The sequence below is a fragment of the Phascolarctos cinereus genome, unplaced genomic scaffold (assembly GCF_003287225.1).
Source record: "Phascolarctos cinereus isolate Bilbo 61053 unplaced genomic scaffold, phaCin_HiC Scaffold_4;HRSCAF=312, whole genome shotgun sequence".
In the NCBI taxonomy this organism is placed as follows: Eukaryota; Metazoa; Chordata; class Mammalia; order Diprotodontia; family Phascolarctidae; genus Phascolarctos; species Phascolarctos cinereus.
In genome coordinates, this window is record NW_027555847.1 from 668,746,634 (window position 1) to 668,764,756 (window position 18,123).

The following is an 18,123-nucleotide window of genomic DNA, read 5'->3' on the forward strand; positions in this document are numbered from 1 at the left end:
TGAACTAGATGAATAATAAGGTCCCTTCTGGTTCCAACTACCTATGAATCTATAAATTGGCTTCATTGTAAATTAATGAATCACTCTTTACTGTAAATGCCTTAAGAGAATGAATGAACATGTGACAGGGATAGTATCAGTGGATTCCTTCCTCATGATGGTGGTTGATAGCTGAAATCCCTTCCAATAAATCATTAAATGGGATATCTCATTAGAGACATTGAATTTTTCACTACTTATATCTTTAAGCTTAAAGTCAATGAATATTCCTTATAGTAGAAAGATACCTGCATTTGGAGTCAGAGGACCTGGGTTGTTATCCTGGTTCTGCTACTTACTGATCTTGAACAACTCACTTATGTGTTCTGGACCTCATTTCCTTGTCTCCAAAATTAGATGGATAGCTGCTGTGGTCTTTTATTTACCTTCCTAGCTTTAAGTACTATCATTTTTGAAGAGATTCCTACTTAGGTACTAATTGGATGAGATTTCTTCTGAGGTCATTTATTGTTCTTCAGTCTGTGAAAGCAGTCTGTTCTGCCAATTATCTGCCTAATTATATTATTGATGCATCATCCCTACTCATTTGAGTTCTTGAGATCAGAGCAGACTTTCCTGTTTATTCTCCTTAGGTCTTAGTAGTAAGGGCCCTTTCTTCTAATAGAATCAAGTCCTAATGTTATCTGAACTTCACATCCCTACCTAGTCAAAATACTAGACAGCAAAAGGAAACCAGTCCTCCTTAGTTTCCAAAAGTCCTATAGCTACAGATACAGAAATATTCTCTAACCTTATATCTGAATGGGGTAAACATGGAGATAGGGATCTGGTTCTTCTCAATGCAAGGAGCCAGAGAGAAGCAGAGAGCTGGGCTCATGAGCCTTGTTTCATCAATATAACCAATCATATGATATTATTAAACATCTACTATATCCTAGGCACTATGCTGATATACGAAGACAATTTGTATCAGTTCTAGCTCTTAAGGAGCTTCTGTTACCAGGGAATATGTACATATCTGAGAAAATATGCAATAATTTCAAGGTAGTTTAGAGAGAGAGAGTGCAGTAGAAGTAAAGAGGGCAATCAAGAAGTTTGGGGGGAATCAGGAAAGGCTTTATTCAGAAAATGGTGCATGAGCTCATATTTCTAGAAGTAAGGGATTCTGTGAGTTGGAGGCAAGGAGGGAGTGCATTCCAGGCATGAGAAAGTACTATATCTGAGGAACAGCAAGAAAACCAGTTTGGCTACAACATCCCATGGGAATTGGAGTAATGTATAATTAGGCTAAAACGATAAATTAGAGTCCAAGGGCTTGAGGGATTTAAAATCTAAATGTAGGAGCTTAAATCTTTATCTTAGGATCAAGAGGGAACCAGTGGAGTTTAGTGATTGTGAGAGTGATTTGATCAGATCTATAACTAAGGAAAAATCAATTTAACAACTAGGTATAGGATGGATTGGAGGAAGAAGAAACTTGAGACAAGGATATATGTTAGGAGACCAATGGTGAGAGATGATAAAGCTGGAAATAAGGTGGTGGCTACATAAGGAGTAAGAAAGGAATGAATGCAAGAGATGTTGTGGAGGTAGAATTGGCCAGAACCGGCAGACAAGTGACTATGTAGGAGGAGAGTGAGGGGTGTAGGATGGTGCTGTGGTTGTGAATCTCTGCAGCTGTAGGAATGGTGATGTTTTCAATAAAAATAGGTAAATTCAGAAAGATGATGGGTTTAGAGAGAAAGATGGCCTAATCAATTCTATTTTGGATATGTAGAGTTCATAATATCTATGAGACTTCCAGTCTGAAGTGTCCAAAAGATGGTTGGAAGACATGGGTCTGCAGCTCAGGAGAAAGAACAGAACTGGAGTCATTCACATGGAAATGATAATTGGAGCTTTTTTAAAAATTCCTTTTAGGCAGTTGGGGTTAACTGACTTGCCCAGGGTCACACAGCTAATTGTCAAGTGTTTGGTCTGAGGCCAGATTTGAATTCAGGTCCTCCTGACTTCAGGGCCGATGCTCTATCCACTGTGCTGCCTAGCTGCCCCATAATTGAGCTTTTAAGCATAATGTAGCTTTCTTGTTCATCTCTCTTGTCCTTGTCAGTTTTTATTGTTGTTTTATCTGAGATCATGGCTGTGACTCTTATTTTATTTAGAGTCACTTGATATATAATAGTTTTATTAAATCCCTTCATTTTTACTTGGTTTGTGTCTTTATGCCTTAAATGCATTTCATTTATGCAGCAAATTATTGTGTTTTGTTTCCTTACCTATCCCTCTAGTAATTTTCCTTTTATTACGGAATTTAATCAGTTTATATTTGGGGTTATAATGATTGTGTTTTCTCCCAACAATTAAATAACAACAACAGGAACAACTATAATTATTAGCACTTATACAATGTTTTATTGTTTGTGAGGGTCTTTGCATATATTATCCCATTTGATCCTCACAAAACCTTTTATTCATATGCCACAATTATTACCATTTTATAGAAGAAGAAATTGAGGCTGAAAGAAGTGACTTGCACAGGACCATGCAGTAAGTGTCTGAGGCTGGATTTAAACTCCCGTCTTTCTAAATCCAAATCTAGGGCTCTGGCCACTATGCAACTAAGCTGTCTAATTATAAAAATTGAAATGGATAAGTGATAAAGAAAAAGACAAAGAATAGGATCACACACACGCACACATCCAGCAAGATTATGGATAACTACCCACTGAACTCTTCTGACTCCATTGAGAATTTGTGTATTTCAACTTCAACAAAGCATTTGACAGTCTCTCAGGCCGATGTATGAGTGTTTGATAAAGGGAGTTCCCTGATCAACATGATGAATTACAAGGCAATGAATCTTTATTGGAATTTGATGAACATGTATATCCCCACAATCTCAGTAGCTGAGGCTTCCACAAAGTTGCATTTATAATCTTTGATTTGGAATGGATTCTTATCAGAAGAGCTATCCTTTTGCTGGCTTATAAAAATGAATTTTTTTTTTTTTGCTTTTAGGCAATTGGGGTTAAGTGACTTGCCCAGGGTCACACAGCTAGTGTCAAGTGTTTGGTCTGAGGCTGGATTTGAACTCAGGTCCTCCTGACTTCAGGGCCAGTGCTCTATCCACTGAGCCACCTAACTGCCCCCAAAATGAATTTTAATTGAAGACTTTGTAGAGATACATTTTAACCTACTTGACCTGAGAAAGGAGTTTCTGAACCATGACTCTCTAGTTAGTAGAAAGGGTGAGAATTCCCAGGCAATGTGTTCTTAGAATCCGGCTAAAGACAGATTTCATGAACAGCACAAGCTGGAGGTGCAGCCTTATAAGTAAACTAAGTCTGAGCCTTCAAGAACCTTGGCCAAGTTTGTTGGTGAATTCTTTGTATATTCACATCACTTTCTTTATATAACTCCCATTTTCCTCCTGATATAAAACACCTCAAATTTTCTTCCCCCAAACTAGAATGCATGTGAGACTGTGTCCAGACAACATATGCATGAGACTGTCCTTCTCCCATTGACAGTGTAGTCTTCAGGCATGGCATACAACATGGCATCTGTACTCCTCTTTTTTCTCTCAGGCTTACTTACTTTCTCCAACCTGCCTTCACATCAGAAGATCTGTTTCTCCCCCACCCCAGAAAGTATGTGGTCAGCCATGACCACAGCCATGTGGCTAAAAATCACTATGCTTCCCTTCGGAGACCTAAGGATAACTCTGATATGCAGAGAATGCCTTCCTGATCTTTAGCACTTCCTAATCCTGAACCCCCAGTGATATGCTTCTTATTTAAACAAAATCAGTCACCATAGCACCATTAATTCTATTTTTTAAAAGTTATTTTTTTTTATCACTAAGACTCTATCTTCTCTCTTTCATCATACCCCCCATACAATTAAACATCAAAGAAAAACAAAACCTCCGTTCCACACAGGTATAGTCAAGCCAAACAAATTTCTTCATTGGCCATGTTAAAAAAATATGTCTCACTTTGTACTCTGAGTCTTTTGCCTCTTGATTAGGACACAAGCCCCATGTTTCATCATCAATCCTTGGAATCATGGTAATTACAGTGCTCTGAGTTCCTAACTCTTTCAAAACTGTATGTCTTTACCTTATTGTCATTGTATAAATTGTTCCCCTAGTTCTCTTCACTTCCTGCTTCATCAGTTATTATAAATTCTTAACAAGATTTCTCTGAAACCATCCCCTCTATCATTCATTACAGCACAATAGTGTTCTATCACATTTACATACCATAACTTGTTCAGCCATTTCCTAATTGATGGACATCCTCTCAAATTACCATACTTTGCCACCTCAAAAAGCTATAAATACTTTGTACATCCTTAGAGTTTGTTTTGCTTGGTGTTAATCCCTCTCTTAATCCACCTTTCCTCTAAATCCTCCTACACCTGTTTCCTTCCTTTTTCCTGGTGAGTAAAATGTTTTTCTATATCCAACACTATGTGTGTCTGTATGTATTCTTCCCTCCCTTGATGAATTCAAATGAGAGTGAGGTTCAAGTGTCAACTCCATCCCTTTCTCTGTAGTAAAGACTTCTACTTGTGCACTCTGGTGATGTGAGATAATTTCCCCAATTATCCTTTTTCTTTCCTCCCCCTAGTGTATTCCTATTCTCCTCCATTCCCACTCTTCTCTTAAGGTCATCAAAACGTAATGAAACCACTACCAGACCTTCTCTCTAATTTTACTACGACCCCTAATGATCCTAGGGTTCGAAGAAGACACATGTATCATCTCCCAATACCGGAATGTAGGCAGTTTATACTTGCTTAGTCCTTTATCATTGTTCATTCAGGTTTAGATTTCTATGTTCCTCTTTACTCCTGTGTTTGAACTCCAAAGTTATTACACAGCTCTTGCTTTTTCATATGGAATGTTTGGAAGTCCTTTATTTCATTAAAAACCCATTTCTGCCCTGGAGGATTATAGTCAGTTTTGCTAGATAAGTCATTCCTGGCTGGGAGCCTATATCCTTTGCCTTTCAGAATATCATATTCCAAGATCTCTACTTCTTTATGGTGGTGGCTGCTAAACTATGTGTGATCCCTCATTTCCTGGTTCTATTCCCCAGGGAAATAGAAAATCTCTGTATTGGGAGAGATTGTGACATAGAGAATTGTTGCCCACAACCAGATTGTACACCGAATGGAGAGGCGTGAAATAACTTGTGACATGGGCCAGGTGGAGCAGAATTACTGACTCAGTTTATTCATCTGAGGGTACAGGATATATAGAGAAAATCTAGCCTAACTTCAAAGAGTCCTCCCCGTGAGATACTCCCCAGAACATCTGTTGAGGATGTGACAACATGAATTTCCTCGTTATCAGGTTTCCTAGATTGGGTTGTATTTTCCAAGGTTTTCCCAGGCGCCTTGGTGCCACCTGCATAGAGGAGTGAATATGTAAATCTAAGGTTCAAAGAGTGAGAAGGAATATCTCAGGGACCTCCTAATCAGGAAGGAATTGGAGAGCCGTACCACTTAATCATTGAGCCCTTTCAGGTAAAAGCCTGGGCAGAGGTCAAACTCTGCCTTGGATCTTAAGCCCTTATCAGACTCTTAAGATTGGCCCTCAACAGAGAATTCTCTTAGCAGGAAGTGACTAAGCATACCCATTTTTCTCTTTAGCTTCTGACTCTTCCTGAATGACTTCTCATCTGAGAGCACCTGTACACCCACATTTTGGGGGAGAAGTAGATTTTCCTCTTAGAAAGTTCAACTTCTTTTTATTTGAGAAGAGACACATATTTACTAATGAACTCTAAGTGTTATTATTTCTTTCCTCCATGGTACTTTCCCACACATTCAACCTCCTCACATGTTAACGTTTCTTTGCTCCATCACATGCATTTTCTTACTTCTTTTTAAAACTGAAACTCCCCACTTTCATTTTGAGAGCAGTTTCTTTCCTTAATACCCAACAGAGCTGAGATGGAATCCTTAAGTCCTCTTTCTTTCTTTTCTATGAGTCAGACCAACCTGCAGTTTGAGTACAGATTGTAATTATCTGTTTTTGGCAGAAAGAGAATCATGGTACACCATCTAGGTCTCTGAAGATTTCTATGTATTCTCCATATCCCCTGGAAGCAAGATTTTCAATCCTTTGCAATTCTTGCTAACAATTCTTGTAGCCAGTATCCATAGAGAGCATATCAAGGAGAGATGCCCATAAATAGTGGTCTGCACTATTTTATGAGGTAGTGAGTTCCTTGTCATTGGAAGAGGACAGATAGGATTTAAACTTAATAGAATGCTTGGAGATCACGTAGTAAAACTCTTTGGTTTTACAAATGAGGAAACTGGAGCTAAGAAAGGTTAAGGCACTTGGCCAAGACCACTAACTAGTGAAGAGTAGAGTCTATATTTAAAACAAATCTTGTTCAAAGACATATGCCTACCATAGCTACATAGTTAGAAGTTTATATATTATAGAAAGGACACTTTCATCTATGAGAAGCTGATCTAGATGACCACTAATGTCTAAGAACTAAGATTCTATGGCTTCATGATTCTAAGGAGGAAAGGGGGCAAGTAACAACAATGATGATAGTAATATAATTATAGTATTATATATGTATATATAATGATAGTAATATAATGATGATAGATTATATAATGGTTTAAAGTTTGCAAAGCTCTTTACAAATATCTCATTAGATCCTCACATCAACTCTGAGGTAGATGCTTTTAGCTCCACAATAATAAATGAGATAATGAATATAAAGTGCTTTGCAAACCTTAAAGCACTTTATAAATGCTAGCTATTTATTATTATTGTTATCATAATTATCATTATGTTTTTATAAGTGAATAAGCAGAGGCTGTGAGACATGAAGTGACTTGCTCAGCATCCCATAGCTAGTGAGGGTCTGAAAGTGGATGTGAATCCATATCTTCCTGATGATAAATCTACTATTCAATCTACCAGGCAATGCTACCTCTCGGTTAAAATGTTATGCTCATGTTTATGAAAATAGTCTCCTTCAGTGCCTCATCATGTCAGATGACTATACCAGATTCTTGAAGGCTTTGCCATCAGAACACAATCTCTGCTAGGTTTTAACCACACTGGTGGGGCTTTGAGAATAAATGAATGGATAGATGACATGGTTGTTGTCCAAGGACCAGCTTAGTTAAAAACAAAATGAATCAGGTACCAGTGAATGATTTTTGTCCTCAGAATAATACATGAAGACCATATATTAAAGATATAGGGGAGTGGGCATCTGATTTGGTGGAGAGACTAAGATTCCAACTGTCTCTTCTCTATTCCTCTTTTTTTCTTCTTCAATTGTATAGCACTTTGTAGTGTATAGTATGCTTTTCCATACATTATTTCATTAGATCCATAGATTAGAACTTGTGGACAGGACAGTTCCCATAACCCCCATTAAACAAGTGAAAAAAATTGAGACTCAGAGGCATTAAGTGACTTGCTCAAGGTACATAGATTATGACCCAGAAATTAAAACCAATGTTTCCAATTCTACATCTAATGCTTATTTAGAAAAAGTGGAAGTTATAGCAAAGCACATTGTGGAAAATAAGAAGACAACATTATAGAAAATCCATAAATCAATGCCAGGAAGGAAAACAGTCTGAGTGACAGTAAAAGAGGTTGTACAGCTAGGAAAACATTACCCTAAACTATAATCTTTGGACTGTCTTGACCTTCACAGTTTGGATTCAAGGTTTCTGCTTCCCAGACTTTTCACCTTAAATATCAATGACACATTCCAGGGAGAGGGCCAGACCCCATCAATGAGAGAGGGGCCTTTTGCTAATAATTCTCCTCATGGCATCTTTTATATCCTTATTCCTCATGCTGTAGATGAAAGGGTTCAGCATGGGGGTGACCACAGAATACATCACTGAGGCAACTGAGGTCTTCCAGGAGGAGTGGGTAGCTGAGGAGCTCAGATATACTCCAAGTCCAGTGCCATAGAATAATGAAACAACAGAGAGGTGAGACCCACAGGTAGAAAAGGCTTTATATTTCCCCCTAGGAGATGGGACTCTCAATAAGGAGGAACATATCTGGCTATAAGAGAAAAGGATCCCTGTGAGTGGGAGAATAACGAGCAGACCAGCTGCAAAATACACTAAGATGTCATTGATGAGAGTATCAGAACAAGAAAGCTTTGTAACTTGACTGATATCACAGAAAAAATGAGGAATCTCCTGTTCAGAACAGAAGGACAGCCGTGTCACCAGTGAAGTGTGGAGAGTAGAGTTTAGAAGACTAATAGTCCATGAGATCAGAACCAGGAGGCCACAAATCCATGGATTCATTATGGTGAAATAGTGCAGAGGGTGACAGATGGCCACAAAGCGGTCATAGGCCATCACAGTGAGGAGAAAATTGTCTAAAAAAGCAAAAACCATGAAGAAATACATTTGGGAAAAGCATTCAGCATAGGAGATAACTTTACTGTGTGTTAGGATGTTCAGCAGCATCTTGGGAACTGTAGTGGATACCATACAAAGATCAACAAAGGACAGATTAGAGAGGAAGAAGTACATTGGGGTGTGGAGGTGGGAGTCAGAGCCAATGGCCAGCATGATGACAAGGTTCCCAACCACAGTGACCATGTATATGCCCAGGAAGAGCCCAAAGATGAGCAGCTGCTTCTCTGGCTTCTCAGAAAGTCCCAGGAGGAGGAATTCTGATACACATGTTTGATTTTCTGCTCCCATGCATCTGGTATATCTACAAAGAAAAAGATAATGGTAAGAACCTAAAATGGAAATGCAGGCTCTTCACACTTTTGTAACAGAAAGAGAACTAGATTTGGACTCAGAAGACTCAAGTTTAAATTCCAGATTTGCCACAGTGAGTGTTGATCTTAGACAATTCACCCCCACTTTATTAGACTCAATTTCCTTATACATAAAATAAAGTTGGATTAGGTAGTCTTAGTTTCTTTCTAGGGCTCACATCCCAGGAAATTCCTCTAACCATACTTAGAACTTAAGAAATTATGAATGAAAAGAAAAATCTCTTCTGAATAACAATATTCATTGAAGTTAAAAATGTTCTGCGAGTTAAACATTAAACACAGAACAATAACAAAAAATGGAAGAACATGGAACAGAGAATTAATTTCAGTTTGGAAGGGGAGATAATTTTCTTCAATTAACAAATAGTAGGAATGAATTGGGACCAAATATATGTACTTGCTTATATGAAGTTAAAATATCTATAAAATAAAAACAATGAATTAAAAGAAAAAAGAAAAAAATGAATTGGAGAAAGTATTTATAGTAGCTGTGACAGAAAAAAAGGCATTTAAAATATATAAGGAATTGAGTTTTTAAAATCACAGAGGTAATTTAATCAACAATAGATAAATGATCAAAAGCTATGAACAATTTTCAAAAGAAGAATGCAAATTCTAAGCATTGAAATAATGCTCAATTTTTCTAAAAATAAAAAAGGCACAAAAAAGATATTTAAAGATATAACACTCATGAAATTGGGTGGAAGTAATCAAAAGAAACAAAACCTAACACTCATAGGTTTAGGGTGAATACTACACTCATTCATTGCAGGAGGAATCGCAAAGTTCTAAAATCTTTTTGGACAGAAATCTGACATTGAATAATAAAAGGTTAAAAATAAACACCGTTTGACCCAATAACTCCATTTTTGGACTATATCATGAAAGCATTAAAAATTCATTGGTTCAAAGATTTTTCATAGCATGATTACATGTAAATGCAAGAAAAAAACATTGAGATAAGCCTGCAGTATGGATATAATTAATTTGTTGTACATTATTGTTGCTATAAAATGTAATGTAATTTAAACCAACTTTAAAGAATATTAAATATTATAGAAAGACCCTCATGAAACAATGCCAAGTGAAAAAAAGCAGAACCATAAGTTGAGAGCACGCTAGTTATGATCATTCAAAAAGAAAAGTGAATATAAATAAATGGACAAAGAATCCTGATAAGGACTTTGAGGAAGTGAATAAAAATTTACTATGATACTTTATACATTGAAATTTACTATTTTAAATGCAAATTGCTGCTAACCTAGTTTAGTTGGTTCTATTGATATTTTATTTTTTTAAAAAAAATGTACAACCAGTGATGATCAGCTGTGAAACACTTGGCTACTCTGATGAACGATATAGGACAATTCCAAAGGATTCATGATGAAAAAATGCTACACGCCTCTAGAGAGAGAGAACTGATGAACTGAGTACAAATTGAAGTATGATTTTCTTTCTTTCTTTCTTTTTCTTGCATTTTTTAGAAATATGACTAATATGAGGAGTGTTTTGCATTATTTTATATGTATAGCTAGTATATTATATATATGTATACACACACAATATAGCTAATATATATGTATATAGCTAATATATAATATTGCTTGCCTTTTCAGTGGCTGTGGGAGTAAGATAATTTGGAACTCAAAATTTAAAAAGGAAAGAATGTTTAAAAAAAAGAAAAATAAATAAAATATTTAAATTTATGACTAAAATCAATTTTAATTATATGCAAAGGGATCCCAATTATGGGAGAAAGGAACAATGATCTGGCAGGAAAGTCGGGGATGGGAAGCATGTCCTGAAGTGAGAACAATTCCAGAACTGAGAGAGAAGAGAGCAGGTCATCTGAGGCAGCTTCATCCACTGTCCCAAGGTAAAAACTTAGGCAGGTGCCAGAGGGAGGAGATGAACCCAAGATACAGAAGTCAATCTCAGTACTGCTTCAGTGTTCGGTCCAGGGAAACAAAGCAACGCAAGTATGATCTAAACCAAAGCAATGGTTCTCAAACATTTTGGTCTCAGGACCCCTTTATGTTCTTAAAAATCATTGAGGACTCCCAGAAAAAGCTTTTGGCTCATGTCTATTAATATTTACTGTATTAGTAACTAAGATTAATAAATATTTAAAATTTATTTACTAAATATTAAATTTATTAAAACATTTATTAATTCAATTACATGTAATAAACCCACTACAAGGCAGCTAGGTGGCAAAGTGGGTAGAATGCAGGCTTTGAGTCAGGAATACCTGAGTTCAAATCTAGCCTCAGATACTTACTAGCTATGTGACCCTGGATAAGTCATTTAATTCTGTTTGCCTCAGTTTCCTCATCTGTAAAATGAGCTGGAGAAGGAAATGGCAAACCAGTTTAGTATCTTTGACAAGAAAACCTCAAAAAAAGTCATGGAGAGTCAGACGTGACTGAAATGACTGAACAACAACAAAAACCCACTACATGTTAACTTAAATAACATATTTTAGTAAAAAATATGCGTATTCTCCCAAACAAAAATTTTAGGGATAAGGGTAGCATTGTTTTACATTTTTGCAAATGTGAATTGTAAATTAATTTTGCACCAACAGGGAAAATTTCAAGGTACTTATTCCAGGATAACTCATGAGATTCAAAAAAGTTATTCGACACTTTACATATTTCAGCACCAATTTTGTTTATTACCAGGCATTCATATAAAAGAAGTTCTTCTTCAATGATTAGTTGGTGTTGACACCAAACGAATATAAGCAAAACAGCATGTCCAGCAACATCTGCAGATTTATCCATTTGTGAGGCAAAAGTACAATTCTGCAGATGAGATGCTAACCCGGTCTTTGTATTTGCAGCTAAATTTTAATTCACTGGTCATATATACTTTGGAAAAGTCTTCAGCAATCATGAGGAAATGAGAAAGGCAAGTAATATGTTGGTGTTATTATGTAAATATTTGTGACTTTACAGACTTCCTGAAAGGGTCTTGGGGATCCCCAGTCATACGCAGAACACACTTTGGTAATCATTGGTCTAAAATAAGGGCAAAATCCAAGAACTCAGGCATCTGAAAAGCTTGAATTCATACAAGAGAGATATTTTCCAATATGATTTGTTCAACATATTCACTATAGTGATATTTTCAGAAGATAGAAAAAAGACCAATGTATGGTGTTATAAGGATGCAGGTTTTCACTCAAAATGAGGGAAAAATCCCCCAACAATCAGATTTATGCAGAAATGAAGTGGGATACTTGGAGAGGCAGTAAGTTTCCCATCACTGAAGTTCTTTCAGAAGACATTCAAAATGACCACTTACCCATGTAATTACTATTTATCTGGTTTTTTTTAATCCAGCTTTTAAGGTTGAAAATTTTATTATCTTTAGGTATTTCTATTCTCTCACTTCCTACATCCAATCATATTCCAAGTGCTTTTGATTTTATGTCCAAAACATCTGCCATCCACTTTTTCTTCTTTATTCCCATTGTAATGATCTTAGCACAAGCTCTCATTATCAGCAATGTGTACTCTTGAAGCCTCTAGAGAAAATACTTTAAAACAGTTGTATAAATGGCAACCAGAAAAGAGTAGGGTTTCCTTTCAAGATTCTAGAGGCAATGTTGGTCTTTAAAGCCTCCACAAGAGCTTCCATTGCCATCTCACTAAGACAGCAACACTTTCAAGGAAGAGATGTTGTGTTAATTTGGAATTTGTGGTATGTTATATTCATGGAATAAATTCAGCACCATGATCAGGAATCTGACTGTTCCTATACAAAGGCTTACATCATCTCAGATTTGGAAAAGTGTTCAGCAGTCATTAAATTCAATCTCTACTGAGACAAGAAATACCTTTTATGACATCTTATAAAATTAGTTAGCAATCGTCCACTTTAAGATCTCCTGTAAGGGTGAATACACTACCTCACAAGTCAGACCATCTCTGGACAGCTCCAGGATATTTTTATTTATATCAGGACCAAGTCTCACTGTTTGCAGCTTCGTTGAATCGCAGCCTCTCAGGTCTAGGTCATCTAGCCAAATGTCCATCTGATGCAATAATATCCTCCAATAACATCTCCATTAAGTGTGTACTCATCTTTTCTTTGAGCATCTGCAGCAATAAAAAAAAGCTATCTTCTGAGGCAGCTCTTTCACAAATTCATAAATTTTTATATCTTGAAGAAACCTCAAACATTATCTACTTAGCCCAGTTCTTACTTATAGAGATAAAAAAAAATGCTGAGACAACAAGGTAGGGAAGAAATGGGAAAGGTGACAAAGGATAGAAAAAGACAATAAAGTGGATAGATGTAATGGGGGAAGATGTGGCATCAATTTATGGTGAAATGTCCCACCTAAATTGAATCAAACTTGGAATAGCTACATATACAATGAGTGCTGATTTACAACTCACATATGAATATCTGCATTATAGAATGCTAGCTATAGAGATTCATTGATAGACTATGTCTATCATCTGAAGACCATATGAACTAAATTTGAAGCAGGTAATCACCAGGTTGGCTGCTAGGTGGGGAATCTTTTTGGCCACAGCACTTCCTCACAAGTGTCTGTTACTCATAGAGGGATTATCACCTATGTCCATGAAGGGCATAGTCTCACTGATACAATCCTGAACCTGTTAGGACTGGAATAACACAAGGAATTCATATGCTTTTACTTTCAAATAACAGGAGAGAACTTTGGTGCTACTGTTGGCCTGAGTTCAAAGAACAAAGAGGAGACCAGTGGGTATCAATAAGAAGAAAAAATTGGGGAATGGAAAAGATCAGAAAATGTGGGAGAGAATATTCTCCTTGGGGAGATAATCAAAAATAGAGGAATGAAGGCACAACCAATATATCCTTCTATATATCAAATTCTAGTTTCCAGGAAGCTTGGGACAGAAGCTTCCTTCTGCAAGAAGCTTTTCCCAATCTATCTTAATCCAATTGCCCTCCTTCTTTTGATAATTTACTATTTATTCTGTAGATAGCATGTTTTGTATATAGTTGTTTGTTGTTTTCATCTTTATATTATGAGGGCGGGAAGTGTCTTTTGCCTTTCTTTGTATCCACAGCACTAGTGCCTGGCACACAGTAGGCACTTACTGAATGCTTGTTGCCTGACCTATTGGTAGCTGTATAAACTTTCCAGATAGGATTGTAAGAGGGCAGGGTAATATTTTTAGATTTGAAAGAAACAGAGATTATCTAACCTCACAGCTCTTTGGAGATCAAGAAACTGAGGTCCAGAAGTAACAGGTCCTTGATGATACAGGTGACTATGCAAAGCACATGGTAAGCACATTTAATAAGTGCTTGTTGACTGACTAAAAGAGAGTGCAATGTACTAACAATGGTGTCTGCAGGTTTGTCCTCTTTCAGGAATGCAGCAAGAGGTGCTTCTGTGGCTGAACTCTACACCATCTTCTAGAATGGAGGGCAGAGTAAGCATCAATTTCATCCAAGAGGCAAAGCTACACCCAGTGTTACCAACCTAAGGTGTGAATACAATGGTCAGTGAGAATCCTTAGCTAGAATAGGCAATGTGGGTGTAGGAAAAGAGAAGTTCACCCAATGAAAAACAACTCCACAGTTGAAAAGGGCCTTGAAACACAAACAGATTATCAGAGCTGGGAAAGACCTTAGAACATACAAAGCCAAAAAGAGTAAATCCTTTGAAACATAGAATGCCTCATCTACCTTATCCAATACCCTCATTTTATAAGGAAACTGAGATCAGGTGGGGGAGGGAAATTACATGTCCAAAGTCACAAAACTGTTGGTGTTTATCCTTTGTTCTTGAAGAGGGCCAATGATTTCATGAGCATGATGTCTTGACTTGGCCATGAACTTGATTCAAGTGAGGCAGAACTGCATAAAGTCCTCAGCCTCGCTCTCTCCCCTAGAGTCATCAAAGTTCAGTGGCAAGGCAAAAATCAAGATGACTTGTGATGACTCAGGATGCAGTGGATGATCTTCACCTTTCTAAATTGAGGTCTTTCCCAGGTCTCAGTTTATCTGAAGAGAGGTTCATTTCATGACTAAGGGCTAGGTAAGAATTAAGATAAAAGATGGCTTAATCTGCCATCATAAAAATATCACTCTGGGAGGGGAATATCCTCAAAGTTTCTGGCCAGAACAGATAACAATTGCTATTTGCACTCATTCTAAGACATTAAAATCCAAAAAATGAGGCACAGAGACTTGGCTGGGGGTAATTATTGGCTATTCAATGAAAGTCGCATGGTTTCTGTTTAAAGGTATAATCAAGTATCCTCCCTTGAAACACAATGGGCTTTTTAAAAACCTGGTTTCAGAACTATATTTCAGGAAATCATAAATGAAAACTGCACAGACAAAAAGTAAGTTATCCCAGCTTTTGGGAGGAAAGTGAGTGAGGGACAAAGCTAAGATTACAATTCAGATCATCTGACTCAGTTTATTGCAATACATTGGAACCATGAAGTCCAACAAGCATACTCATAAAAAAAGTGATTTTGATTTTTCTTTGCCGGGGCACCTGGGAACTCCTGTTAATCCTCAGCTCTCACATATGCTCCTAATCCTCTTTCCCAGTCTTTCCCTAGCCCATGCTTGGGTCTGAGCCATTCTCCCAACTTTCTGTTTGACAGTGGAATTCCAATCTTCCCCCAATCTCATATTTTCTTGTCCTCCTTTTACTTATGGGAAATAGTCTTACATACTTCATTAAGAAAGATAGACTCTTTCTTTGACCCCTTTCTATTCTGGCCACATACAGCCCTGTGGGAAATGCAGAACTTAAGCTACAAACCTCTCCCAGCAAGAATTAACCATGATCCTAGTCTCCATCTTTGGGAACAAGACAGGAGAGATTCTGTCCTTCTGGGCATCACAATGGGGAATCCAATATGTATTCCTGGTCGAAGAGTCTTCTTGGGCTCCCCAATAGGTTTATTTAAGATCTCTGGTCTTCACTGGGCTCTGTTCTTTGCTATTATAATAACAATAACAGCTAAGATTTCTTTAGTGATTTAAGTTTACCAGACATTTCCACAAACACATACTGAAACACAATAAAAAAAAAAACCCTGCAATACGTAGGGCAAGTATCTCCCTATTTCATGCCATCAATGCCTAGAAGAAAACTGAATTGGATCAGCTAAGTGGTGCAGTGGATAGAGCACTGGCCCTGGATTCAGGAGGCCTTGAGTTCAAATCTGGCCTCAAACACTTCCTAGCTATGTGATGCTGTGCAAGTCACTTAAGCCCAATTGCCTCAAGGAAAAAAAGAATGGAAAAAAACCCAAGGGAATTCAATTGCCCGAAGTCGTACAGGTAGTCAGTAGCAAAGCTGGGACTTAAATAGATTTTTCTTGATTGAGAGTCTCTGGCTCTTTCCCCAGCATTTTCCCCACCCTTTCATCCTTGGGCCATGGTAGTCTCTGGACTTTCAGTCAGACCCAAAGCTAGATAAGACTGGACTGGTCTCTGGGCTAGATTGTACCATGATTTAGATTTTGTTTGGCTTTGTATGATTCTTCTGGATTTCTGAGGAACAAAGAGGTATCTCTTACCCTTGCCTCCCCTCCTTTCACATTGTCTCCCCTTCCCTTAGCACTTACTGGGCATCACCAAGAAACCACGCTTGACCGATCTTGCTTCTCTCCTAGATTATAGTCAGGAAGCAAGACACCAGCTCTCCCTCACAGACAAGGTAGAGAGATGACCTCAGGCTTGGGGAGTGATGTCTCAATGAGGCACAAGTAGGCTACCTCCTATCCCAGAACTGATGGCTTCCCTGGGGGCAGTAGCAGGTAGGGGGATATTTGTGATTGTTAGAATTCTCATAGCTCTTCATTAGCAAATTATACAATTGTCTTTCTATTTCTGGCATGTCTCAGTCCCTATGGGTCAACAGGGAACCTGGGCAAAAAGCTTCCTAACAATGAGAGCTGTCTAACAATGGAATTGTCTCTCTTAGGGGATAGTAAGTTACTCAAAGCTGGTGATTTTCAAGAGAATGTTAGGAGACTATTTATGTGGATTACTCTAGACAATCATCATGATTTGAATGGGGCTTGAACTAGATGTACTCTGAAGTCCCTTTGGGCTTTTACTATGAAGAACATACAAATCTATAAATTGACTTCCTTGTAAAGCAATGAGGCACCCTAACAGAATCAAGGAATATTCATATGGGACAGTAAAAATAGATTCTTTCCTTTGTATAGGCTAATGACAGAGATCCCTTCCGTGTTTGAATGGTATGCTTCATTAGGCAATGAATTCCCCTTTACTGGATATCTTCAAACTCAGGGTAAATGCATACTTCTTATTGTGGAAATTGACCTGGCTTTGGAGACAGATAAACTTGGTTCATATTCTAGTTCTACTGCTTATTGACTCTGAGCAAGATACTTCTATACTTTGGGCTTATATACATATACTTTGATAAGTTTCCTTATCAGTGTAATGGTCCCCTTCCCAGAGTTACATCCTATAATATGTAAGGAATTCCTACTTAAGTATACATTGGATTAGATAACTTCTGATGTCCCTTACAGTTCTGAGTGTAAGAATATAGCCTATTCTGCCAATTACATATCTAATTTTAGTGCTGGTGACTCATTTAGTTCTCCAAGTAGGTACTGACCAGAGGTGTCAAACATGTGGCCCATAAAACACAGGTATCCCATAATACTCCCAAATATGGCCTGAATCAAATTTAAAGGTAAATATTTAAGAAATATTTAACAAAATAAATAAAAATACAACAAAACATAGATAACATTAGGATGTGGTTTTCTAAGTCAATATGTAGCCCACAGGGATCTGTAGGCACATTTTAACAGTCACATTCCTAGTTGAGTTTGACACATAATGATCTATACCATCCTTTATATTCTCCTTAGCTATGAGTAACAGGTGATATCTCTTCTAATGGGATCAGGCCCTATTACCATCCAAATCTCATTTCCCTCCCTAGTCTGATTACTGGATAATAAATGAAAACCAGTTACCCAGGTTTTCAAGGGTCTCAGATTTACATATGTGGAAATATTCTTTAACCCTATGCCTTAAGGAGTAACATGGGGAGGCTGCTGTCTTAATGCAAAGAACCATACCCCAGAGACAAGTGGGAAAGTGTGGTTATTACATACGAAAATTCATAGATCTAGTTTTGGTAGCTATATTGTGGAAAGGATATTAAGTTAGCTAGTCAAAAACCATTTATTACACACTTACTGCATACTAGATAGTATGCTAGGATACAAAGACAAAATTGAATCAATCCCTGCTCCCAAGAAACTTACATTTTACCAAAAAA

The 18,123-nt window shown here is 37.4% G+C and overlaps 1 protein-coding gene across 1 annotated transcript; it reads right to left on the reverse strand.

Annotated features, from left to right (window-relative positions):
* Positions 1-2,360: 2,360 nt before the first annotated feature.
* LOC110196152 (olfactory receptor 7A10-like) lies at positions 2,361-8,730 on the reverse strand. Its single transcript, XM_020969282.1, has 2 exons — positions 7,810-8,730; positions 2,361-2,366 (listed from the first exon to the last, which is right to left on the reverse strand). The coding sequence occupies exons 1-2, from the start codon at positions 8,728-8,730 to the stop codon at positions 2,361-2,363; spliced, it is 927 nt and encodes a 308-aa protein (XP_020824941.1).
* Between the last annotated feature and the right edge of the window lie 9,393 nt (positions 8,731-18,123).